The sequence below is a fragment of the Gopherus flavomarginatus genome, chromosome 8 (genome assembly GCF_025201925.1).
Source record: "Gopherus flavomarginatus isolate rGopFla2 chromosome 8, rGopFla2.mat.asm, whole genome shotgun sequence".
NCBI lineage: Eukaryota > Metazoa > Chordata > Testudines > Testudinidae > Gopherus > Gopherus flavomarginatus.
Window position 1 is genome coordinate 99,219,685 of NC_066624.1, and position 27,981 is coordinate 99,247,665.

At 42.3% G+C, this 27,981-nt stretch overlaps 3 protein-coding genes across 5 annotated transcripts in view; 1 reads left to right on the plus strand and 2 right to left on the minus strand.

The window, feature by feature from the left end:
• The window catches only part of PLD1 (phospholipase D1), a 135,431-nt gene extending 133,605 nt beyond the window's left edge, over window positions 1–1,826 (minus strand). For both annotated transcript variants that reach the window (XM_050965832.1, XM_050965833.1), the window contains exon 1: window positions 1,729–1,826. The gene's annotated coding sequence lies outside the window, so the exon portion shown is untranslated. The remainder of the gene's footprint in view (window positions 1–1,728) is intronic.
• The window catches only part of NCEH1 (neutral cholesterol ester hydrolase 1), an 824,131-nt gene that overhangs the window by 150,589 nt on the left and 645,561 nt on the right, over window positions 1–27,981 (minus strand). The window lies entirely within an intron of this gene.
• TMEM212 (transmembrane protein 212) lies at window positions 21,475–27,899 on the plus strand. Its single transcript, XM_050966180.1, has 3 exons — window positions 21,475–21,672; window positions 26,548–26,607; window positions 27,202–27,899. The coding sequence occupies exons 1-3, from the start codon at window positions 21,508–21,510 to the stop codon at window positions 27,574–27,576; spliced, it is 600 nt and encodes a 199-aa protein (XP_050822137.1). The 5' UTR covers window positions 21,475–21,507; the 3' UTR covers window positions 27,577–27,899.

The following is a 27,981-nucleotide window of genomic DNA, read 5'->3' on the forward strand; positions in this document are numbered from 1 at the left end:
TACAGTGGTAAAGTCGTAGTTACTCTCCTCCAGAGGGAGCTGAATCGTAACCTGTGCGAGGCACATTTCTGCTCTTGTACAAGGATACATGTATGCAAGTCTCATGGAACTCACTGGCTGGGGTTGCACAGGTGTAATTGAGAGCATGATTTGGCTCAGTGGGAGTTACAAGTGTGTATCTAAGGGCAGAATTTGGCATTTCATTCTTTAAGGTCCTAATCCTGCAAGACATTGGACACCTTTCACCATTACCAATGAATTTAGGCTTAGCTGATGTTAGGGTCCTTTCTTTCCCAAACTCCCTCTCTCTCTGCTTGAGGGCTGATTTCACCTCCCTTACCTACAAACAGGATAATAAACCAGGTACACCAGTGAGTCAGCCAAACCCACTTTATACTTTCAAAGCAGAATCAGCACCTGTTAATAGGGTGGGGTGTTTGAGACAAAGTCTCCCTACACTGCCAGCCTTCCTGGCCAGCATGAACTTCACTCATTAGGGATCAAAAAAAATTTAACTTCTCCAGACTTTACAAGTCCAGCTACTTGCTACTACCAGCAAAATACCAAATAATCAAGAAAACGTTCACTAAAATGCCTGCAGTGCTACTGTTTACCTGGGTTCAACAAGAAGGGACCCTGGTGAAATTGCTCCACTGCTCTAGCAAGTGAATCAGTGGGGTTTAAAGGACTATGAGGTCAAATACTCAACTGAATGCTTTCTGTATCACAAAAAAAAATAGATTTTCTTTAGTGGAAAAACAAAAAAAGTTTGGTCAAGATCACCAGGCACACAGCACTGTTTGCAGATCATACACAAGTAGTTTTAAACCAAAGATAGCAAAGATAGACCACATGGCAACTGACTGTTAAAAGACAAGTAAAATTTCCTGTTTAAACATGAAGCCAGCAAAGTATTGCTAAAGAAAAGAGCTAAACTTGAGGCAACTCTGTCCCATCAGTGTACCGAAACGTTCAAAGGTGTTACAGCACATACCGCAATTTTGTATTAATTCTAAAACTGCAACAGCAGCAATCTATTCTGCATAATATTTTTCTAATACACGTCCTTTCCTCTTACCGTATAGTGTTGCAAGCCAAATATTTGTTGAATATAGTTTTGGAGTATGACACATACAAGGCACAATAAAAGGGGAGCAGTGCCATAATGACTTTGTTTATGGCATTTGGTAGGTGGGAAGCAATGAAATTTTGGGGGGAAGCTGTATATTGTATATGCAAAGCTCCTACACTAGGAATACTTCCTGGTTCTTTAAATCATGCTGATCAAATTAGACTATAACCAAACCACAGTCTAGTACAGAGTGGGAATAGCACAAGAGCTTTATGAAAGTAGCAATGAAGCATGACTGCAGAGATGCAATACATTCATTCTAAGTAAGGCAGGTTATTTTTTTTACAGATTATCCATCCATGAGCAATTTGCCATGACATACAAGAGTGCACAGCTGACAAGCCAGGATCAAATGCCTCAGGCAGAAAGCAGCACTGGGATGACAGAGCTAAAGTGTTGTTAAAGAAAATAAAAAAACAAACTAGGCAGATCTCAAAAGAGGCTGGAATAAACTCCCAGGAGAGGCTCCTAAGCCAAAACCCCAAAGCAGAAGAAACTTTGCCAGGCAGAACCTTCCCCCCCTCCCCCAAGATCCCAAGTAGTTTAGCTCATTTATTCATTCCTGTAGTGTGCCCTACCAAAGAACTGGGGGTTACCTGTGCCCAGCGCAGGTCTGCGTGTGTGGGCAGGTGTCTCCAGAGTTCTCTGTGCATGGAGCGGGCTTGTACTGAGCGCTGCCTGTCTCCATACACCAGGGAGGGAGGCTAGCCTGGCTGGGGCGGGGCCACAAGGTTCCAGCTGTGCCCTGGTGCTGAACTATGCGGGAGGGCCCTTGAAAGAAGAGTAGGAGAGCTCTGAGAATAGAGATGCCTTTGGCTTTTAGTTTCTCAAGGCGCGGTCGCATGAGAAGGGTGCCTGGAGGTGGGGATTTCTCTCTAGCTCGGCTGTTCTGCACAGCTCTCCGTGCATGCAAAGAACAGGGTCCCACACGCAGGGCAGCAGGCGAGGCACAATCACTTGCCTGTGTGTCTATAAAACAATAAATCACCTCCATGGGACAGCTCGTCACGAACTATAATTGGGGGTGTTCCCGTGTCAGGATACAGCCGCAGAAAGAGGGATGTGGGGCTTGATGTGTTTATATAGACAATAAACGGAATAGTATGTGTGTGTGTGTAAAATGCATAGTGTATGAATTACACAAAATGTGCATCTACGTGTCTAGAGAGGGGACACAGAGTTTACATACAAATTATAACTTTTGCATCTGAACAACCTGTGTAAATTCCACATGGCAAATACATGGTGTATATGCAGTATCAATGACGGCCCTACTGGTATATGTGAGAACCATAGGCTCTATGAAAAATAAAGTGTAGAAGAGAACTAAATAGCAGTGCTGGGTGTTTGTTGGACACCTAACTCCCTTAAGTGTCTTTGAAAAAATCTCTCCTGGTAACTATTGCTCTTGAAACAGGCTCTCTGTCATATAGAAGAACTCTGGATTAAACAGCTGGGATATATAACAACAAAGGTATTTCCAGCTTTGCCTACTGGTACTTGGCTAACTGGCTGGCCCTGCATCCTACCTGCCTCAAGTAACTCACCACATCACTCCCCTACCATAGGACTCAATTTAAAGCCCACTGAAGTCAATGAGTGCTACTCTGGTGCTACCTGCTTCCTTTAAAATGTCTGTGCTGTAACCTGCTGTGCAGCTTGCATTGCTCCCAACTGTAGTAATGTTCCACGTGGATCCGGAGCAGCCACCAATCCTATTGGATTAGCATTGCATGAGCAATTGCCAGGTGGGCAGCCACAGCACACATATGTACTAGTTGCAGCTGACTTCCTAATTACACAGTGCATAAATATCCATCAATGCAGGGGATGCCCATAAAAATATATGTAGCCAAGAGTATCAGAGCACAGGATCATGAAATATTGTCTGAGTATCAGCAACTAAACTTGTTTTGCACAACTTCTAGCCACAATAGGTCTGCATTGCCAGCAGCAATTAGCCATGAAAATTATCTAATTATTCCTCACAGAAATTTAACTTTGCTTTCCTGTTCCCATGAAAGACAAGGAGGTGTCATAGGTATGGAGATGAGGCTAATGTCTTTCACAGCTTTAATCTAGATAGCTGCAGGTAAATTTAATACACTTCTCTGAGCTCTAAGTGATTACAATTTTGAGGAGAGTTTTTCTTATCTTACCTGTGAGTAATTCTTATTTGCCATATTCCAGTTCCACTCAATGTCATGCATGTCAGCTTTTGCCTGGGTGGCTTATCCATCTAGCTGCTTCATGGCCACTCTTCTACTGCAGCATCTGCAGTGCTTTGTCCTATTGATGTCCCATTTAAATAGTAAGCCATGGAGATTAACAAGTAGTTGTGGTCAGCAACATTTTACTGCCCTTCCACACTTTGTAGATAAACACCTTGAGCCAAATTCCATCCTGACTTAGACCCTGTCCAACCTCATGAAAATCAATGGACAGAATTTGGATCTCTATATGTTTCTAGTCTAAGTTTAGGATAATAACTGCACCTCTGCAGGCATAAGATGATGGAACAGGTTGTTGCCATCACATTGGTTTTATAACAATGTTACTCCACTAAAGTCAGTGGAATTACAACTGCATAAATCCGGTGTAATGGAGGAGAGATTCCAGTGTAATGGAGGATTTTGTTTTATTTTGTTGGAGGACTATCTTCTTCCTCTCACATTCTACCCAGCTAACAGGAAGGATCCAAAACCATGAGCCAGCCTTTTACAAGACAACTTTGAAAATGAAATGGGCTTATCTGTGTCAAGAAAAGACCCTCCCCCAAAGGAAAGAACAGAGTCAAATCCATCAAAAAATGCCAAAAGAGACTTGTGAAAAAATAAAAGATCCAGGGAAGTTGTCAATTCATTATTTAAATTAATATTTACACTTTTTATCTGATAGAGACCTAATGTAGGCTTTATAGCTTAATACATTGGTAGTGTTGTTCTGAATAACTTCAAATGGGGAATGAAATACCACACTGATTACTCACGTTTAAATTGAATTTCCATTGCAGTTTTATAACATTGAAGATATGACACTGTTAATTATGGAATTCCTTTGGGTCACTTGTGACCTGTGCCATACTTTCTAGCACTGCAACAGCCAGATTCAGATCTTTTAAAATGCGGATGAGTTATTCCACTAATCTGATTTTCAGAGGGCTTCTCCTGACTTCAGCTGGAGTTCTGAGCGCTCAGCCAGTCAGAAAATCAGGTCCAAGATGTCTCAACCCAAAAACTGGGATTGCCAAAATCAGTGACCACTTGTGAATATTTTGTCAATAGTGAAAATGAGTTTTCTCACAGTGATACCGAGGTCCCTGATGACGGCAGCATCCTTAGCAAAGGATTACTCTCTATTATGATTGTTCATATTAAGTGACCAAGGAGGATATTTAAGCCCACAATGTTAAACATCCAGACAGAGCTTGGCAAGGATGTTAATTTCCTTTTCTTTTCCCTCATTTTCTGAGATGTTTCAGTTTCTAGCAATACAATAGCCAGTACCAAAAGCTCAGCAACTGAAGACAGTTCTTTCCAGTTAAACAGGTTTAGCAGGTCTACTTCTAAAGAAGATGATGTCAAAATCCATGACTTCCTGAAAATAGAATTGTTTATATTTTCATTATTAGAGAAACAGGCAGCTCCTAAAACATCCAGTTCAATTAACTTTAAATGCTGTAATCTTTATCTTTGTTCTTACTGACACCAAACAGTAACCTGGATCTAAGGAAGTGCTGTTCAGTTTGCCTTTGTATGTGGCTCTAAAACAGCAAATGAAATAACTCTGACAATCTCTAATGTGCAATTCACAGACCCTCAGAAAGCAGAGTCTTAGAGCCTGCTCTTTTTTCTACAGACCTTCCCTTTAGCCTTTGATACAGGAAATAAATATACCAGCCTAATCCTATGCTGTAGTACAGTGACAGATTAAAGCATCTCCCCTAGTGCTACTCATGATTGTAACAGAGTGCGCTGACCCTTTAACGGAGACTCCAGGACCAGCTCTGCTCTGTTTCTGGTTTCAGCCAGAAGACAGGCATTCTGGGAGTTGCAGTTCTCAGAACATATGAGAACTGTAGGCTTCACAGGGAGGTATGCTAGGAGAGGAGGCTGTATACAACCATTTCCCTTTCATTAGTGTAGAGGAAACTGGGATGGAGCTCAGAGTTTCTAGGGGAGTCTCTCTATTAAGAATGAGACCTGAAGCGAGCTGTCGGTAGGCATCTTTGCAAAGAGAGCCTGGAAAGGAACAGGCTGTGATAGAAGGAATTGAAGAAGCCAGGGAAGAAAGGACATCTCTAGAAGGTCTTTCTGGTGAGGACACTAGGAAAGGAGCTCTGGGTCTTTCCTGTCAAAGGGAAAGAACCTTGGGGAGGAGGGTCTGTGAAATAACCCAGTTACTAAAGTACTGTGAGAAGAGGGAGCGGTTTTTGGTCAGGAACAAGACCTAGCTAAGTCCTGAGGGGGAAGCTGAGAGATTGTGGCAAAGCCGAAGAAAGTGTCCTTGGGGAAAGAAAGGCAGAGACAGTTTGGAGATGGACCTATTGCTCACTTTGTTATCTAGGACACAAGGCTGGAGCTCTTAGAAGATGGAGATATTGTTATTATACCCCCAACAGAGGACACTGTGTTCCATGAAGAGTGAAATGGAACAAGGGGCGGATTGTTTTCATTTGGACTATTGTTTATTGGGACTTTTGTGGTTTGGTTAGACTATTAAACTAACTTACAAGTGGGGAAAACAGCCCCTCTGAATATTGAATTCTCATAGTAAGAAGGCTAGCTTTTCACCATATCCAGTCACTACAAACTCCACAATGACTTGTGAAAGAGAAGCGAAGGCTACCCCTGAAACAAGAACTGATTATCACAAATTGCTGCCTGAGAATAAACTGGTAGCATGTGGTTTTTGGAAGAAGTTTCAACAGATATCACATGCTTCATTATCTTGAGAAATTATGGGGAAGTGCTTCTAAGAAAGAAGAGAATATGAAGCAACTGAAGCAACATACAGATTTAGCTTGATAAATTGGAGGAAAGACTGGAGACAGTGGTTACTCAAATCTTTCAATACTATTGTTTTTGTGGAAATGTTTTGTGTTGTTATTCTGAGGAAACGCTGTTATGACCATGTGTGTAAGTGGATCCTTGTTCCCTGAAAGCTCTAAACTAAAGCTGCTAATCATCTATCTGTAGGACAGTAATTTCCTCTTGCCCCTCTTGAACACAGTCATTAATCATAGAATATCAGGGGTGGAAGGGACCCCAGGAGATCATCTAGTCCAGGGGTCGACAACCTTTCAGCAGTGGTGTGCTGAGTCTTCATGTATACACTCTAATTTGAGGCTTCGTGTGCCAGTAATACATTTTAATGTTTTTTAGGGTCTTGCTAGAAGTCTATAATATATAACCAAACTACTGTTATATGTGAAGTAAACAAGGTTTTCAAAATGTTTCAGAAGTATTATTTAAAATTAAATTAAAATGCAGATCTTATTAGTTTAGTGTGATCTTTGCCCTTGCTTTTCCTTGCTGAGTTTTTCAATGTTTAGTGGCATGTATTTGGATACTTCAAACTGCACACAGGCTTCTGAGTGATCAGTTGTTAACCAGCTGGAATCCAAGATGGCAGCTGAGGTGAGTGGAGCTGGCAGCTGGTAGGGTTGAGCAGGGCCGGAGGCCTGAACCTTGTCTGGCAGGGGGCCTGCACCGGAACTCCAAGCGGAAGCAAGGTGAGTGAGGCTGTGGCGGGACCCTGGCTGGCAAGGGGCCAGCAGTGGGAACCCCAGAGTAGCAGCAGGCTGAGCAGCTCAGCCTGCTGCCGCGCTGGGGTTTCAGCTGACGGCTCCTTTGAGCTGCCAGCCTGGGGTTCCTTCCTCCAGGCCAGGTGCTGAGTGGGACTGGTGGTGGAACCCTTGCTGGCAAGGGGTCAGCAGCAGGAACCCCAGAGCGGCGGTGGGCTGAGTGGCTCAGTCTGCCCTGCATGCCATCAAAAATTGGCTTGTGTGCCAATCTTTGATCTAGTCTAACCTGCTGCTTAAAGGGGGAAACCAATCCCCAATTAAATCATCCAACAGATTTTTGCCCCATATTCCTAAATGGCCCCCTCAAAGATTGAGCTCACAACCCTGGGTTTAGCAGGCCAATGCTTAAACCACTGAGCTATCCCCCCACTTAGTTTGTGTGTGTGTGTGTGTGCGCACACATGTGTACACACGCCCAGCCCAAAGATGAGGAGAGCCTGTAACAGACCCTGCTATAGAGGCTGTCTCTTTAGCTTAAGCTATAGAGACTCATGCTTTCAACGCTGAAGATCCCTTGATTCAGTCATTGGTGTTGACCAAGGCATGGTTGTCACACAAAGTACTTTGTGTGAGTAGATTGGCTTGAGCATTAGAGTCCACAAACAGTGCAATTTGCAAGACTGGAGCCTCCTATTTCACTAAATTGGGGTACACAGTTAGTAGATGTACACTAAGTTTAATATTGGAATGAACACTAAATAACTGGAAATAATATGAGCAAAGCCATTTATGAACTAAACAGTAGCTAGAACATAAAAATGGCCACACAGGGTCAGATGAATGGTTCAACTAGTCCAGTATCCTGTCTTCCTACTGTGGCCAGTGACAGATGCTTCAGAGGTAATGAACAGAACAGGGCAATTATCTAGTGATCCATCCCCTGTCGTACAGTCCCAGCTTCTAGCAGTCAGAGGTTTAGGGACAGCCAGAGCATGGTGTTGCATCCCTGACCATCTTGTCTTAACCTCCAGGAACTTATCTAATTCATTTTTGAAGTCACTTATATTTTTGGCCTTCCCAACATCTCCTGTCAATGAGTTCCACAGGTTGACCAAGCATTGTGTGAAGAAGTACTTCCTTATGTTAGTTCTCAACCTGCTGCCTCTTAATTTCATTGGATGACCCTTGGTTCTTGTGTTATGTTATGGGGTAACTAACACTTCCTTATTCACTTTCTCCACACTATTCATCATTTTATAGCCCACTATCATATCCCTCTCTTAGTCATCTCTTTTCTAAGCTGAAAAGTCCCAGTTCTTTAATCCCTCCTCATACGGAAGCTGTTCCATATTTCTAATCATTTTTGTTCCCCTTGTCTGTACCTTTTCCAATTCTAATATATATATAGAGAGAGAGAGAGATGGAGTGACCAGAACTGTGCAGTATTCAGGTTGTAGGGGTACTGTGGATTTATATAGTGGCATGATGATATTTTCTGTCTTATTATCTATCCTTTCTTGATGGTTCCTAACATTCTGTTCATTTTTTTGACTGCTGCTGCACATTGAGCAGATGTCTTCAGAGGACTATCCCTGATGATGCCAAGATCTCTTTCTTGAGTGGTAACAGCTAATTTAGACCCCATCGCTTTGTATGTATAGTTAGGGTTACGTTTTCCAATGTGCAATACTTTGCATTTATGAACATCAGATTTCACCTGCCAGTGTGTTTCCCAGTCACCCAGTTTTGTGAGATCCCTTTGTAACTCTTTGAGTCAGCTTTGGACTTAACTATCTTGAATACTTTTGTATCATGTGCAAACTGTGTCACCTCACTGTTAACCCCTTTTTCCAGATCATCTATGAATATGATGACTAGCACTGGTCCCAGTAGAGATCCTTGGGAGACCCCACCACTTACCTCTTTCCATTCTGAAAACTGACCATTTATCCCTAGCCTTTGTTTCCTATCTTTTAACCAGTTACTGATCCATGAGAGAAACTTCCCTCTTATCCAATGACTCCTTACTTTTCTTAAGAGACCCTGTCAAAGCTTTCTGAAAGGCCAAGTACAGCATATCCACTGGATCAACCTGGTCCACCTGCTTGTTGATTCCCTCAAAGAATTCTAATAGATTGGTGAGGCATTATTTCCCTTTACAAAAGCTGTGTTCATCTATCTGTCTATAATTTTGTCTATCTACCACAGTTTTGACCAATTTGTCTGGTACTGAAGTTAGGCTTACCAGCCAGTAATTGACAGGATCACTTCTGGAGCCTTTTTTTAATAAAAAATGGCATCATATTAGCTATCATAGAAGCTGATTTAAAGATAGTTTACATACCACAGTTAGTAGTTCTGCAATTTCATAGTTGAGTTGCTTCAGAACGTCAGGCTGAATACCATCTGGTGGTGGTGATTTATTACTGTTTAATATATTAATTTGTTCCAAAGCCTCCTGTATCGATACCTCAGTTTGGGACAGTTCCTCAGATATGTCACCTGAAAAGTATGGTTCAAGTGTGGAAATCTCCCTCACATCCTCTGCATGAAAACAAATGCAAAGAATTCATTTTGCTTCCCCATAATACCACAAAATCAAGCCAGGGGAGCAGTAACAGCAGCAGGAACAGGAAGTAGTCTAAACAACTGGGCTCCTCCCTGTTCTGGTCTTTGGGTCTTGTGCTTCCTGCTCCTGCTGCTGGTTTAAGGACTAAAGGAGTAGAGCCTCAAACTGGGGCTGGGATTCATGGGTCCTAGATAAGCAGTTGCCAGCAGGCTGCCAGGTGGAGCGTTGGAGTGTGGCTGTTCCCATGAATGCTGTTCATCCACTTTCAAGACCCGTGGGTCATGACTGGTATCCTCAGTGTGAGAGGGTACCAGGACATCATCTGGAGGGAGGGACCCAACTATGGGACTGGTTCCCTCTGCTTCCTTTTGATCTTCTCCCTCCTCCACAGCACAGAGGCTGTCAGACTGAGGTTAGGACTACTCTATTGTGTCTTGGAAAGTCTTTTCTATGTACTGCTCTGTCTGCCTTAGCTTCTCCGGTTCAGCCACTCTGGCCTCAAGAGCCCATACTCAGTCTCTAAGGGCCAGGAGTTGCTTGCACTGAATGCATGCATACACCACCTGCCCACAAGGGAGGTAATCATATGTGCTGCATTCAGTGCAATAAACTGGGTAACTCCCACTCTGCTGCTGGACTTCTGCCTGCATTATTTTTATTCTTGCAGAAGTTTTGTTGTTGTTTGGTTGGTTTTGTTTGTAGTTGTTTTTTGAGGTTGGTGGGGTGTCCATTGACATATATTTAGTGAATGTTTGTTAGGAGTATGTAGCTGTTACACTGTGCCTCTCTAAACTCCCTCACAAAACTCCCCCATTTCCTGCTTCTGTCCACTAGCTCCTCTGGTCCCTTAAACCCCTGTTCTCCTTGAGTTAATCAAGTCCCCTTGCCCAGGGATCCTAAAGGGATTAGGGATCAAAGGACAACAGGCTAGGGGCTTGTTAGAAAGCTCTCAACCTTGCCTTGCAGGTCTCTAGGCTCAGCAATAAAGGATGATTGATTATAGTTGATCATTTATTATCCCAACATGTTAGTAGTAAAAGCCTGTACCAGTAGGTAGCCTCATAACCTCGCAGCATACACACAAAAATCACTTAGCTCTTCTTTCCCTGATTCTACGTTGTTAACTAGCTATTGTCACTATCATGCAACATGACGAAATCCCTCCAGCTTGCGAACAGGGGCTGCTAACAGGGAGTTTTGCAAGGGAGTTCTTCAGGTGAAGGAGGAGCAAATACAGCGTCTGTGGGGTAAGTGACTATCTGTAGTGCGTGTGTGTTTGTGTTTGGGGGTTACTTGCTGTACACTGAGCTTGTGTTTGTCAGTCTGTTTGTTTGTTTGGTTGTTTGAAGGACCGTGTGCTATGGCTGGCAGTTGGAGGCCTTGAGCTTCAAAGGAAGGTTTGAAAGCTCAAAGCCTCTGGTAATTGGCTGAGCCTTAATCAGTGGGCGGGGCATTAACTCAGGCTAGGGCTTTATAAAACCGTGCACAAGTGACCAGGGAGCTTGCGAAAAGGGAGTTTTGCAAGGGAGGGTCCCTTGTCGGTCCTACCTGTTTCCCTGTAGTCCCCTTAAAACCTATAATCCAAACCATATTCCAAAACCCCTTTCTTTAAACCATCCTTTCATTAAGTAGGAGGCAGAAGTCCAGCAGCAGAGTGGGGGCTATCCAGTTTATTGCGCTGAGTGTAGCATGTATGATTACCTGCCTTGTGGGCGGGTGGCATATATGTGCAATCGGTGCAAGGAGCTCCTGGCCCTCAGAGACCACGTACGTACTTTGGAGGCCAGGGTGGCGGAACTGGAGGAGCTAAGAGAGGCAGAGAGGTATGTTGATAAGGCTTTCCGGGACACTGTAGAATTGTCCCACCTCCGCTCAAACAGCCTGTGTGCTGTTGAGGAGGAAGAAAGACCCAGGGAAGCACAGCAGTCAATGGGAGCAGAGGGAAACCTTCCCATAGTTGGGACCCTCCTTCCAGATGGTGCTGGGGTTGCCTCTCGCACTGAGGTTACCTCTCCGGGGAAGGGAACTCCAGTTGCTAGGAAAAGGCAGGTGTTAGTAATGGAAGATTCGATCATTAGAAACATAGATAGCTGGGTTTGTGATGACCGGGAGGACCGTATGGTGACTTGCCTGCCTGGTGCGAAGGTTGCAGATCTCTCGAGGCATCTAGACAGACTTATGTGTAGTGCTGGGGAGGAGCCGGTGGTCGTGGTACATGTAGGTACCAATGACATAGGGAAGGGTAGGAGAGATGTCCTGGAAGCCAAATTTAGGCTGCTAGGGAAGAGACTGAAATCCAGGACCTCTACGGTGGCATTCTCAGAAATGCTCCCAGTTCCACGCGCAGGGCCAGGTAGGCAGGCAGAGCTTCAGAGTCTCAATGCGTGGATGAGACGATGGTGTAGAGAGGAGGGGTTTACGTTCATTAGGAACTGGGGAACTTTTGGGATGAGAGGAGCCTATACAGGAGAGATGGGCTCCACCTAAACCAAAGTGGAACCAGACTGCTGGCACTAAACATTAAAAAGGTTGTAGATCAGTTTTTAAACTAGGAGATGGGGGAAAGCCGACTGCTGCAGAGGAGCATGTGGATCGGACACAGACTTCTCTTAGGGGAGAGTCTGATGATAGGGAATCTCCAGGTTATAGTCAGGAACAAAGGACGGAAGAGGATAATGTAAGGGCCGGATCAGATGATAAACAGTCACATAAAAAAGAATCTGGCACATCAGAAAAGGGCAGACAAATAAACAGGGACAAGTTTTTAAAGTGCTTATACACAAATGCTAGAAGTTTAAATAATAAGATGGGTGAACTAGAGTGCCTTGTGATAAAAGAGGATATTGATATAACAGGCATCACAGAAACCTGGTGGACTGAGAGCAATCAATGGGACACAATCATTCGGGGTACAAAATATATCGGAAGGACAGAACAGGTCGTGCAGGGGGAGAAGTGGCACTATATGTGAAAGAAAATGTAGATTCAAATGAAGTAAAAATCTTAAGCGAATCCATATGTTCCATAGAATCGCTGTGGATAGAAATTTCATGCTCTAATAAAAATATAACATTAGGGATCTATTATCGACCACCTGACCAGGACAGTAATAGTGATGATGAAATGCTAAGGGAAATTAAGATGCTATCAAAATTAAGAACCCAATAATAGTCAGGGATTTCAATTATCCCCATATTGACTGGGAACATTTCACTTCAGGACGAAATGCGGAGATAAAATTTCTCGATACTTTAAATGACTGCTTCATGGAGCAGCTGGTATGGGAACCCACAAGGGGAGAGGCAACTCTAGATTTAATCCTGAGTGGAGCGCAGGAGCTGGTCCAAGAGGTAATTATAGCAGAACCGCTTGGAAATAGTGACCATAATACAATAGCATTCAACATCCCTGTGTGGGGAAGAACACCTCAACAGCCCAACACTGTGGCATTTAATTTCAAAAGAGGGAACTATACAAAAATGAAGGGGTTAGTTAAACAAAAGTTAAAAGGTACAGTGACTAAAGTGAAATCACTGCAAGTTGCATGGGCCCTTTCTAAAGACACCATAATAGAGGCCCAACTTCAATGTATACCCCAAATTAAGAAACACAGTAAAAGAACTAAAAAAGAGCCACCGTGGCTTAACAACCATGTAAAAGAAGCAGTGAGAGATAAAAAGACTTCCTTTAAAAAGTGGAAGTCAAATCCTAGTGAGGCAAATAGAAAGGAGCACAAACACTGCCAGCTTAAGTGCAAGAGCATAATAAGAAAAGCCAAAGAGGAGTTTGAAGAACGGCTAGCCAAAAACTCCAAAGGTAATAACAAAATGTTTTTTAAGTACATCAGAAGCAGGAAGCCTGCTAAACAACCAGTGGGGCCCCTTGACGATCGAAATACAAAAGGAGCACTTAAAGACGATAAAGTCATTGCGGAGAAACTAAATGGATTCTTTGCTTCAGTCTTCACGGCTGAGGATGTTAGGGAGATTCCCAAACCTGAGCCGGCTTTTGTAGGTGACAAATCTGAGGAACTGTCACAGATGGAAGTGTCACTAGAGGAGGCTTTGGAATTAATTGATAAACTCAACATTAACAAGTCACTGGTACCAGATTGCATTCACCCAAGAGTTCTGAAAGAACTCAAATGTGAAGTTGCAGAACTATTAACTAAGTTTTCTAACCTGTCCTTTAAATCGGCTTCGGTACCCAGTGACTGGAAGTTAGCTAATGTAATGCCAATATTTTAAAAGGGCTCTAGAGGTGATCCCGGCAATTACAGACTGGTAAGTCTAACATCGGTACCGGGCAAATTAGTCGAAACAATAGTTAAGAATAAAATTGTCAGACACATAGAAAAACATAAACTGTTGAGCAATAGTCAACATGGTTTCTGTAAAGGGAAATCGTATTTTACTAACCTATTAGAGTTCTTTGAAGGGGTCAACAAACATGTGGACAAGGGGGATCCAGTGGACATAGTGTACTTAGATTTCCAGAAAGCCTTTGACAAGGTCCCACACCAAAGGCTCTTATGTAAATTAAGCTGTCATGGGATAAAAGGGAAGGTGCTTTCATGGACTGAGAACTGGTTAAAAGACAGGGAACAAAGGGTAGGAATTAATGGTAAATTCTCAGAATGGAGAGGGGTAACTAGTGGTGTTCCCCAAGAGTCAGTCCTAGGACCAATCCTATTCAATTTATTCATAAATGATCTGGAGAAAGGGGTAAACAGTGAGGTGGCAAAGTTTGCAGATGATACTCAACTATTCAAGATAGTTAAGACCAAAGCAGATTGTGAAGAACTTCAAAAAGATCTCACAAAACTAAGTGATTGGGCAACAAAATGGCAAATGAAATTTAATGTGGATAAATGTAAAGTAATGCACATTGGAAAAAATTACCCCAACTATACATACAATATGATGGGGGCTAATTTAGCTACAACGAGTCAGGAAAAAGATCTTGGCGTCATCGTGGATAGTTCTTTGAAGATGTCCATGCAGTGCGCAGAGGAGGTCAAAAAAGCCAATAGGATGTTAGGAATCATTAAAAAGGGGATAGAGAATAAGACTGAGAATATATTATTGCCCTTACATAAATCCATGGTACGCCCACATCTCGAATACTGTGTACAGATGTGGTCTCCTCACCTCAAAAAAGATATTCTAGCATTAGAAAAGGTTCAGAGAAGGGCAACTAAAATGATTAGGGGTTTGGAGAGGGTCCCATACGAGGAAAGATTAAAGAGGCTAGGCCTCTTCAGCTTGGAAAAGAGGAGACTAAGGGGGGATATGATAGAGGTATATAAAATCATGAGTGATGTGGAGAAAGTGAATAAGGAAAAGTTATTTACTTATTCCCATAATACAAGAACTAGGGGTCACCAAATGAAATTAATAGGTAGCAGGTTTAAAACAAATAAAAGGAAGTTCTTCTTCACACAGCGCACAGTCAACTTGTGGAACTCCTTACCTGAGGAGGTTGTGAAGGCTGGGACTATAACAATGTTTAAAAGGGAACTGGATAAATTCATGGTGGCTAAGTCCATAAATGGCTATTAGCCAGGAAGGGTAAAGAATGGTGTTCCTAACCTCTGTTCATCAGAGGATCTCCAATGCTAACCTCTCTGTTCAAGAGAAGTAGTGCTGAGGTAGCGATGCTGTTTTGCTATTTGCTAAATGCTGCTGTGCACTATCAATTGTTTCAATAACAACAATGTTCAGAATTAGAGTCTCTTCTTCAGTTTGGGCCCTTTGCATCACTCTGGCAGTGTAAAAGGGCCAGAGAGCTGCTGGATATCTCTATGTGGCTCTTATGCTATTTCTCTGCAGCCCCCAGCATAGGGAGCATGTTAAGTGTAGGACATGCTGTGTCCTTGGCTGGCCAGTGGTCCCTTGAAGTAGTTACCAGCCTGTGTACTTAGTTTGGAGCGCTCTCCAGCCCCCAAACCAGGGAATTTCAGCTAGCTCCTTTCAAACCTTCCCACCCTCTGCTGTGTCGAGCAGATACTGGACATAATAGGGAATCTGGACCATAGAGATGGTGAACCAGTAAGTCTCCACCATGTCACCTAGCAGTTTGGTGTGGCGGCCACTTAGGAAGGAGCCTGTGAGAGGGAAGACTTCAGTCAGTGGAGTCTGAAATCTGTGTTCAGTAGAAATATGCCACCTCTCACTGAAGCCTGATGTAAGGCAGAAGAGACTCAAGCTTTATGTATATAGTGAGTGGGAGGGAAAGTGAAAAGAGGTTAGTTCTGAGCTTTTTTGAAGATTCCAAAATGAAAAATAACAAGTAGAATTTTATCACTGGTGAGAGAAAGAAAGCCTGGAAAGGATGGGGGCGAAGAGGGCCTAAACAGGTGTTTGAAATCCAGTCATCAGCATCATCTCAGTCATCTCATAGTGAGGTGAGAGCCTACATGGAATGTCCTAGTACTTGCCCTCTAGTGGCTAAGAAAAAGAAAGCACTCACATGTGTTTGGCTTCCCTGTAAAGTAAAAGAATAGTCAAGAGTCTCCACAGTGAAATTTTGTGGACCTTTGAAAACAGAAGCCAGCAAGTTGTCCTCTCCCACAAGCCCAAGTGCTAAGAATATGATATTGCAAAGCCTGACTTTTCCTCCCACTGAACTGTTCTAATGTTTAGAAAACAGCAGTAGGCTGAACAATGAGTCATCTGTCACTAGATGGGGTTAAAGTCATTTCCCTTTTCTGTTGCCATGGGAAAGTCAATGTCCTAGAGATTTGTCCTTTCTCCCACTCAAACACGTAGGAGTAGAAAGCCCAAAACTCAACAGAACTAACCAGTTTTTTTTCTTCATATTTTTTCCCCTATAAACAAACTTCTATGGCCTGATAGCACAGTCGGTCCATTCCAAGAATCATCCCATTAATAATGTCATTCCCCTTGGGTTGCAAAACATCAAGAAGCAGAGTTTAAGTAAATATTTGAATGAAGACAATTTGAAACATTTAGAGTAGCTTAATTTTATTACTCATTGGGGTGTATGCTGCTTAGCTTGTTTCCTGCATATGCATTCAAGGTAGTGGCAATGCACAGGGATGCAAATCAACACTTTCAAAAACAAACTAAATATTTATTAAGCTAATGTGCGTTAAAGTAGCATGATTACTAACAATCAAAATGTAGATAATAACATGAGACAGGAGTGTGGAAGCTGCTGAAAATACTGTTTAAAACCTCTGCTAACGTATATTTCATATGAGCAGCAGCCTAGCAGCACCTAGTGTTGATCATGGATATAGCTGAATGTTATCAAAACACGATATGAACAGTCTGATTAGCCATACACACTGGGGCCTGGTTCTTCTCGCACTTACACTACTGAAAATCAGTCAGACCAGTCTAAAATTGCTGTGTCGGGGCCTTAGAACCTCCTCCTACTAGAGTTTCGTAGTGTACCATCTTTTCAAGCTCAGTGCCTTTGTTAGCCCATGAATCTTTACAGAATTGCACTTACCTGCACATATTCCCAGTCTATCTAGCTCATTCTGACCACTATTGCTGCTCCATTTATTTTGCCAGGTGTACAGACCTAAATGTTCAAACCCAACTGAGCTCTATAGTGACCAAAACTTGTTACCACTTGCATTACAATTAAGAGGCTGATTGCTAATGGACAGCAAACCACACTACGGAAAACACCATAGAAATTAACACAAGTTATGCCCTTGATGACAATCTCAGCTAGAAAAGTGAAGGATAGGCAGGCCACCGTAGAAGTAGCCTCTTGAAAGCAGGGCAGAGACATGTTGATGGGGCATATCGGAGAAGCTTGCTATGTTACAGTTTCTCCTGTACTATTCTGTGAATAAACAGATGACTTAGGCCTGCTCTCTACACAAACGTGCACCTGTTTTTGCTAAAGGAGTGGTTTTAAATAAGTTTATTCAAACCCTACAAAAACACAGATCTCAGTTTTAAAAGTACTTTATAGTGATTTAGCTTAAGTCACTTCTTTGTCACAAGTTAAACTGTCATAAGCCACACAAACCTTAATGTGTGTCTGTGCAGGATTTTGCACCCATTGAACTAAATTGTTTTTTAAATGAATTTAAGTTAAACTGGTGCAACTTTCTCATGTAGACAAGCCTTCATATCACCAGTGCTCTCATTTTGGTACCCAAAAGAAGTACTAAATTAAAAAGAGAAACCATTGCTCCATTAGTACATCTCCAGTACAATAACATCCTCTGGGTTTCTCAAAACAAATCCATGAATGGTTCCCTTCCTAATCTAGCTCCATTCCCTCACACACTATGAGAGGGAACAAATTTGTACCATATTACATGCATAAATATGTAGGCATCTGGCTAGGGAGTAGAACTGAGTGTACAAAATGCTGTTACATATATTTTGTTGTGGGCACACATTCATTAAAGACAAAGGCCTGGATCATTGTTTATTCCCCACGGACTCTCCCAGGAGGTGGGGATTGGGGGGGCAAAAAGGCCAGGAAAATCTGTGAGGTTCAGGTCTATAATGAGAAGCCACAGTGTGCGCAGGGGGCCTAGCTATTGAAATCCACCACCCCCAGGGACCTGCATGAAAGTGATGAGTGGAGGCAGAGGACTCCATGTTGTCCCCGGCTCCCTGCCACTGATAGCAGAGCTCCTAAAGACGCTGACTCCCTCATAACTGCAGAATAGAAGCTGCAGAAAGGACATTGCAGGAGTTATACTGCTTGGTTTTCACACTGTGCCGTTATCTGCTCTTTTACTGACATGCCAGGTTGCTTTAACCTCCAGATAAAAGACTCAGTCAGTCAAAGCATGACTCAGACCAAGGACTACATTTTTTGTAAGCTACTGTGCAAAGGTCCCTCTTCATCATGGAATGAAATACAACCCTGATTACCACATAACAGCAAGAAAATATGGAATGTTAACCATTCCGGTCATGAGAAAGGCATTACAGAGCGTATTGGAAACATGCAGCCAAAAAGGAGATCAGAGCTGTGATTTGTTATTAAGACATTCACACTAGATGGGAAGCACTAAGTAACATTAAGCTGTTAGGCTCTCTTTCTTCACTCTACATGCAGGAAATTACATTTTAAAGTAGTGTATGATCTTTCTAAGTTTTTAAAGGGGTCACGCACTATGAGCATCTGGCAGGCTTATGTTGTCATTCAAGACCATGAAGTCATCTTGCAACTTACATTCCTAATAGAGCCAATAATGTATAATTTTCCATGTGTCACTTTATTGACTTGCTAATAGAACAGAGATTAAAGGTAATCTACGAGAAGACAGACTGTGAATATTTAATAAAATTACAAGACTGCTAATTTTAATTAAATTAAATTGGTGTTTGGATAATATTTCATAAAGAAAGTCAGTGCTGTAAGAATAAATAAACTTTTTAAATCTTATGGTGACAATCCATAGATCAATTAAGTGCCAAAAGAACCCCAGACTTATCCAGTGAAATTAACATTGTGAAATCCATCAAAGGCACACATTCAAAGCTAAGGTTGAGGTGTTACCTTCATGTCCCGCTTTACTGAGTTATTGCAGCTCCTATTAATCCTGAACATAAGAACGACCATACTCGATCAGACCATAGGTCCATCTAGCCCAGTATTCTGTCTTCTGACAGTGGCCAATGCCAGGTGCCCCAGAGGGAATGAACAGAACAGGTAATCAAGTGATCCATCCCCTGTCGCCCATTCCCAGCTTTTGGCAAACAGAGGCTAGGGCCACCATTCCTGACCATCCTGCCTAATAGCCATTGATGGACCTATCCTCCATCAATTTCTCTAATTCTTTTTTGAACCCTGTTATAGTCTTGGCCTTCTCTACATCCTCTGGCAAGGAGTTCCATAGGTTGACTCTGCGTTGTGTGAAAAAATACTTCCTTTTATTTGTTTTAAATCTGCAGCCTATTAATTTCATTTGGTGAACCCTAGTTCTTGTGTTATTAGAAGGAGTAAATAACACTTCCTTATTTACTTTCTTTACACCAGTCATGATTTTATAGACTTCTATCATATCTCCCCTTAGTCATCTATTTTCCAAGCTGTAAAGTCCCAGTCTTATTAACCTCTCCTCATATGGCAGATGCTCCGTACCCCTAATCATTTCGTTGCCCTTTTCCAAACCTTTTCCAATTCCAATATATCTTTTTCGAGATGTGGTGACCACATCTGCACGCAGTATTCAAGATGTGAACGTACCATGGATTTGTAAAGAGGCAATATGATATTTTCTGTCTTATTATCTAGCCCTTTCTTAATGATTCCCAACATTCTGTTCATTTTTTTTACTGCCCCTGCACATTGAGTGGATGTTTTCAGAGAACTATTCACAATAACTCCAAGATCTCTTTCTTGAGTGGTAACAGCTAATTTAGACCCCATTATTTTATATGCATAGTTTGGATTATGTTTTCCAATGTGCATTACTTTGCATTTATCAACACTGAATTTCATGTGCCATTTTGTTGTTCATTCACCCAGTTTTGAGAGATCCTTTTGTAGCTCTTTGCAGTCTGCTTGGGTCTTAACTATCTTGAGTAGTTGTATCATCTGCAAATTTTGCCACCTCATTGTTTACTTCTAAGGTCATCTGGTTTTGGGGGCTAAATGTCTACAACCCATTGCATTAAAGATTGCGTCGCATGCCACCTTGACTTTCCAGGGCTAGATTCTCTAGCCGGTTTGCACAACTTCGGCCATGAAAACTAGAATCTTGTCACATCCTGCTAGCTCAGAATTCTCCCAACCTGGGGAAGTCCTCAGCTGGCATAAAACTAGCATAGCACCCCCTCCTCTCCCTAGTCCTAGGGGACATACGTGGCAGGAAGAGAGCTGGATCTCTGTTTGTTACCAGCTGGTGTATATTAGAGCAGCCAGGTCCAACGTAATGCCATCCTGAGAATCAGGGAGCCACTTCTGGATGTTTTACAGCCCTTGTGACCTCTGCTGGGCCCATTGGACACAGTAGTGACCTTGGACTTGCTGTCAGTTCTTGTCACAAATAAACTAATGTTACACAGGTAAAGATGTGTCCACTCACTCAGGAGGGCTGGAAAATAGTTCCCTTCCAACTCTATGTAACAGCATTGCCATCTCAGATGCCATCCTAACTGAAGCATCACATAACCATGGCAACTCTCCAGGGGCAGCATGTTTGAAATGAGTTCTGCTGTTTTCACTATTGTGCAGTTGTGACTCAGAAGTTGTGTGTGATGATGTGCATCAGATATAATGACTTAAGTTCTTTCAATCAAAATATTTGCCGTTACAGGTACAGGAGCAACTGGGGGACTTGTTCAGTAAACAGTGTTGTTTTTGTGGTAATCACTAGTCCTGCTCTGACTGCAGTCAATGGCCATTTTGCCCCTGAATTCAGTGACAGCAGGAACAGGCCCCAGAATCTTCCCAGGCCCCTCTCCTGTCCCGTGCTTGGAGCTGAAATTGTCTGTTTTTAGAGGGATGATTGAAAGAATTGCACAGTGCACTTGATTTTAAAACAGAAACAAGCAAAACTCCCAGTGACAATCTCCTGACACAAATTTTATTTTATAAATAACTATTGCTAGGGGTGAGCATGGTCACATGCAGAGACATATGCATGTGTTCTGCATATGCTGACCTCTAGGGCACAAAGGATATTGGGTTCAGTCTTGGCTCTAATAGACTAGTCATTGGAAACAATGACTATAGTGCCGTCAGCAAATTTCTGGCTCTCCACAGACTAGGAAGTGGTCACTCCTCATGGGAAGACAGATGAAGAAGTAATTCAGAATCACTAAATGGGTTTTTCTGCAGCTGAAAGTGGACAGGGGTTTATTCTTTTAAAGAAAGCCATTTTATGTTGTTGGGCACATTCGGAGCCTTTTTGATTATACTTGTGGCTATGTAGGATTAATTTAAGTTAACTATAATAATGTTTTGTCATGGTAGGTACACAATCTGCATGCGTCATGACTACAGTCTCTAAGAAACTTCTGTTTATAATGAAACGTCTTTGACTAGGCTTTAGTTACTAATCCTTGATGTGAATCAAGCAGAGGGCGAGAGAGAGAGAGACTCACAATGAAAACAAAGAGCCTGTATGAGGGTACCGGAGGGACACTTATTACCTTTGGGATTATAAGCATTTTCTCTGGAATTTTTGCTTTCTTTCCTGTTTTTTCTTATAAGCCCTGGTTTGCTGGCTGGAGCGTTCGAATCGCCTGTCCCATCTGGAATGGAACTTTGGTAGGCCACAACAAAAATGTTAGCAGGGAAAAGATATTAGAGAAGTTACTGAAATTCTAAGAAAAGTCAGCCATGTCTGAATTTGTTTCCTATTAATATAAACTCTTTAAAAAGAAGTACTTGGAGTATTCAACATTAAATTAAACACAGGAGCTCCCTGCAGCTCCTTGATAAGATTTAACTTTGCAGTAAATATTAACATATTGATTGTTTCAGGATATTTGCCTCACAATTTTTCTTTGCTAGCAAAAATGAAACTCTACAACTCTGAGCCAAATCTGGATTTCACCAGTGTCAATGTAAAGTAACATGACTGGAGATCTACTTGTGCAAGTGATTGCAGAATTTGGCTCCTCTCTCACACTGATTAGCTGCTCTTAGGTTCATGTCCTTTAGTTTCAGCAGAAGCCTGTTTATGTTTTAGGTTTCAAACTATGCATGAAGATGAATACAAGTGCAGCAAGTTTTTGAGTTAAAAATTATGCAGCCCCATGAAAACTCTATAATAGTTTAAGACTCAAATTCATTGCAGGAGGGTGTATGCTATAGGACAGAATTTTGTAACAAAGTAAAGAGACTGCAGCCTGTAAAGGGTTACAAGTTCCAGGCTGGCCCCATTGCTGCTTGGGTGGCGTGTAAAAGGAAGGGGAAACTGGGTCAAAAGGAGAATTAAAGGGTGTCCTTCCTACTAGCTGGTGCTGCCAGCGTGGGGAGCCTCTGGGGAATTATTGCCCGGTGTTTTTCAGTTGATCTGCTTTTGGTTTTGTGATTGTTTGGATGACAATCCAGTCCTGAGGAAAGGGCTTTAAAAGGATGGGGACCTGGAGTTTCCCTTCAGTTCCTTGGCTTGTGAAACCACCCACCAGTTTCTACCTTCAATTATTAGAAAAGAGGAATCAATAGATGCTCCATTAAAAATCTTTTACTTTGAGCGCCTTGGGTTGCTGACGTTTTTGAGAGTTACTGATATCCTGCAGATATTAGGATCCAAATAATAAATTACATTAAAATAATATGCCAGAACTGATTGAATTATGTTCTATGATCCTCATCCTATCCCTTCCACCAGTGTTTAATTGCTGTTTTGGGTATCACTTTACTTAAAACATTGCTGTTGATAGGATTAGGGTGTTTCTAACATCACCGTTTGTTTAGGGATGATGTTGTGTCCACTTCCTCTACTGCTAAAGTCTTCCTTCACTTGATACATTCCACAAAGAGATGTGGACAAACATGGAGTGGGTTTGATTTAGTAAAATGAAAATTAGGGTGGTACAGCTATAGATCCCATTGTATCCAAGCCACTAAATTTAAACTTCCAGCTTTGCCTCAGTTCTGATTCCACAGCTCCTTAAACTAAGGAAAAACTATGCTGTTTCATCAGTTTTTAAGCAGAACTTTTCATGGCCTTCAAGAGGGAGGTCAGCTTAAAACTGGATGGAAGACTCTGGCTCCAGGTCCTGAAGCTGGTAATGCAATTGCTAATTTAGTGAACAAATAAGTTGTTACATGAATGAGCAGATTTGTTTGCACTGCGATGGCCAAGATACCATATCATGGTAATAGAAAGAATTCTTCACATTGCTTATGTTTGGCCCTGCTCACTGATCCAGCACCATTCATCCTAAAGTACAAAGACAGACCGTGGGTGCTAAGTAGAGCTAGCTGAAACTCGGAATTTCTGGTTTGCAGGAATTTTCAACTTTCTGAAATTTGGTTTTGTTCCAAGTGTGAATGAAACCTATTTATTTATTATTTCCTGTCTACCAGAATTTCCAACAAAGGTTTAGTTTGGAAACATCAGCACAGGAAATGAAATACACTCCATGGGCCCTTGCAGTTGCTAAAAGAGCAGCAGTGAACCTGACAAGAATCATGTCAGCTTCGCAAGCTGCTGCCAGGACTTCCAAAGTCTGTGGCTTCTGGGCAGCCCCACCACAGGTCTGCCCTAGGGCTTCCAAACTCCTGGGCCAGCTGGCTCCCCAGTCTGCCTGACTCTTGGGGCAGTTCACTAACAGGCTGCAGGAGTCAGGCAATCAGCTGGCCCAGGGGTTTGGATGCCCTAGGGTCCCTGGCCCAGAGAAGCCCATGTGGTGGGGCAGTCTCTGAGCCACAGACACGAGAAGCCCATTCCAGGACTTCCATTCTCCCAGCTGTACTGTAGAAAGAGCCTGGGAGGCTTGAGAGCCCCATCTTGAGCCCCACAATGACTGGGATATGGTGCATTAGTGGGTATTTCTGTGCAAACCACCAGGCATTTTTAGATTTTCCAGCCAGCGGTTCCAAGCCTGGTGGCAGCTGTTACAGGACATCCCAGGCACTCCACCGTGGTGAGGGGCCAGTTTGGTAGGATGTGCTGAGACTGGGGTCACCCATCTCTACGTTAGCCTTGCACTTATGGCCAAGTCATGACCGAGTGGAAACAGAACTGTAATAGGCAGATTGGTTAAATGGACTAGGAAAGGCTGCTTGCAGGGGGTGAAGGTGAGAGACGGGGACTGCTGGGAGGCGGTTTGATGCACAAAGATGATTGCATAAACGGGATGGAATAGACACACAGAGGTGCCTGAATGATAGGAAAGGGCTGGTAACGTGAAAGACTGTGGTTGCTGTGGGAGGGTCTGGCAAAAGAGGTACATGAAGGCTGGGGAAAGTCATGGAAATGTACCATTTTGTGGAGTTATGGGCATCTGATAGGGGAAGATCAGTCCAGACTGGGTGCATGGGGAGCAGGGGATAGGGAAGGGAATTTGAGTTGATGGTGATAAAAGGATGTTTCACTGATGGACAGCCCATGGAGAATTATCTGGATGATGGGTCAAAGCAGGCTCATGCATTTGGTGCTGAGTGCACATGTATACGGGAAGAACGCAGAATGAGCACAAATGCAGATTACATAGCATGGTAGGAAATCTGACTCACCGTTCTCTTTATCCATTGACTGTCTGGAGTCAAGGAACAGGAGGCGGAGTTCATCGTGTTCAGTGGCTTTGGGCACTGACAGTTCTGAGGGGGGATTCCAGAGGGAGAGGAATATGACACTTTTTCCTTCTCCAGCACTGAACTAGATAATGGAAATGATCTTGTAGATGTAGGAGCTGTAACAGGTGAACATGATATAAGAGTGCAGTGCAACTGTTTCAGGCAGACACTGATGCACAGAAGCTGACCAGTCTCCTATCACTTGAAGGTTGCCTTGCTTGTGTTCAAAGTCCTGTTAGGCAAGGCAGTACTCGGATCCCAGGATTCTGCAGCCTCCATATTTAGATACGTACATGACCCCAGGCAGTGAATGGGGAGATAGGTGGCTAAGTGTCAACTACTTTAGCTCTGAAAATTCTGCTAGGTGGCAGCCTGTTTAGGGAGTTTGGCTGCACAGTGCTGAGCAATGCCTTTAAAAACAGACCCTGAGTCAATGGAAAGAATCCCGTTGGCTACATTGGATCAGATTAAGAATTAAGACAAAAACAAATGGCAGTGCTTACAAACCTGCAATGTTATGGCATTTTAAACTTTGGGACAGAAAGTAACATTTCTTGCCAGAGTATTTAAAATGAACTGGAAACTGATCATCTACTAGTTTAAATTATCTGCCTGGAGTTAAACCAGCATGATAATCCCTCCCCTGCTTTTATCCATCTTCAATTTTTTCCTTGTTCCACCAACCACATGTGCATTAATTGTAAATTTAACCCCTCTGAGGTGGCAAAGAGGATTGTGAAAGGGTTTGGCCCTCATCTTATAGTGCAGCCTCAATATTACAATTACTCTTAATAGTACCCTTATTTTGTAGCCTAATTTATTCTGGCTAGAACCCTGTAGGATCCCCTGCTTGTGGCTTTTCTTCTGATTAATTTAGCCAACAACCACTCATGACTCCAGATGTTTCTGCTTTTATCCATGAGAACTTTACGTGATGGTTATGCCAAGATTATAATTTCAGGCTCGGCCTCAGGAGAAGTATTTTCAAATTCCCTAAATCAAAAATTTAAAATACAAAGTGTCATGGAAAATGAAAATCTAGGTCTTAAAACATTTATCATGCCAAAAATGGAAAACAAACCACAAGACCATATTACTCAAGGTTCTGGGTTTTCAAACTTGGTGATACATTTGCCTCTGTGTGAGCAATGAGAGCCGAAATTATGTTGTTTTCTGATCTTCTGGCCTTCAGATTCTTGTTTTAGACACATTTTCCTTTGGTGGTTCCATTCACCAACAATATATTATTAGGAGCAAAGATACAGGCAGATCCAAGATTCATGGGATGGCAAAAAGTTGAGCACAGTGAGACAAATTCATTTCTGATATATTTAGCATAAAAGGAGTTGTGCCTCCTTATCTTATACCTGTTGGGAATTCAGCATAGTAACTACACGTCTTCCTCATCAACTTCCTATTGATGAATTGGAGTATACTGATTCTCCTAGCTTCAGCCAACCTTGTTAGCATACCCTTTGTGCAGTCAGAGTACAGTCATTAAGGTTAACAACTCTCTATTGTCCACAGTCTTATGGATATGTGCTAAAATCCATCAGCCCATGATGGATTCCACATGTACATAGAGGTATTCAATGATACTGTAATTTTCACAGTAACAACTTCATAATATCAACCAGAATTCATCGGTTATACAGACAGAGTTCCCAAATTATCACCACCACATACAGTCAACCTCAGTCTAATTGCTACCCTCAGTTACACCTGTGCCACCCTACTGGGAGTGATACAGGTCTAACGCATATTAATGAAGGTAGAAATTGGCCCATCAAGTTGTGATAACAATTTAAACATTTGCAAAGCATTTCAGAATTTAATTCACTACTAGCATTATGAAGGATTACCAGTGTAACTGTCTGTTTCCCCCATCCACAGGCTGTTATTGCTGGTGTACTTATCCTTTTGGCGGACAGAGGACAAACACAAAGATCACTTGTAAGCTTATGTCATTATTCAATATGGTGTCAAATACAGCCAAGAAGTCAAGGGAACTGCAGAGTTAATCCAGATGATCTATTCGAGAGGAAAAAGCGTATTTTGCTATTAAAGCTGTGGATCAAATATACTATACAGGGCTTAAAGCGAACAAGCTTTAAATGTTCTACCAGCCTGGTGATTCTACCGGTTCCAGAGTTACTTCCTGTCTTTAAAATGGGGATTTTTGTTAGTGTTCAAGTTTGGAACTTAAGGCCGCCCACTGCAATTTACTTCTTTCCGTGATACATGACAAACGCAGAAATAACATACGTCTGCTCTAATTTATTCTAGTGTTTTTAGCAAAATTTGGTTTCACTGCATTCATCTTCCCTGTAGAGAATTCACATCATTTTTATAGCAAGGGGCATATATGATATTTATTGTGCTTATTTTCCCCTCCAATATGTTTCTTATTCTGGTCACATTAGGGTTTAGAATATAAAAGAAGTGAAGTAATAGGAAATCTCCCACCCTCTTTAGTTAAAGGTTTTTAATAGATTTTTTTCTCTCATTAGTCAGAAGAGTAATAGTATGTTTCTCTCTCAATTTCAGTGGGAAGCTAGCTTCACCTTTGGCATATTGAGCATCATGGGCTCCCCAATTCAATTTGCTGTTGCAATTGTCTCCATCCTGCTTGGTCCATACTGCTACTATTCATTTGCTGGGATTGCAGGGACTAACTATCTCAGTTATGCAGTTTTGTTCCCTTTTCCCTATGAGGAATTTATGTCTCTTTGCAAGGACCCACTGCACTACGAGTGGTACCATCTGGTTCTACAAATACTAGACCTTTGCTCAAGTTTTGTCATGTTTTGTGCTTCTTTGGCTATTGTGATCAAGCTCACTGCAAGACTGCTCCAGTTTGGACATTTAAATGTGGGTATTAATCATTATGGGGAAGGTGGTTTACTGCCGGTAACACAGTAGCTGTATGTACTGTAATCATGTACAGTAATGAATGATGTCACATCAATGGCCATTAAAGGGCTACAAGCCTAATGAAAAGGTTGCAAGCCATAAGCTTAGTTTAAAATGAGATTTGAAAGACCAAAGAGCTTGCAATCCACAGCACTGGACATCGTTTGTATTTGTATTTCCCATGAGCTTTATTGATATTGTTCATAATTTCCCTGCCTTCCATGGTATTTTTAGAGGACATGAACTGACCTTTTGTTATTTTTATGGTTACTACTTCTTCTCCAATATATATTTCCCCAGACGGATGTTCCTGCATTCTGTTGACCACTTCCTAGTCTGTTAACCACTTCCTATTCTTCACTGAGAGCTCAGTCCTGTTAGATCAGGGATCGGCAACCTTTGGCACATGGCTCG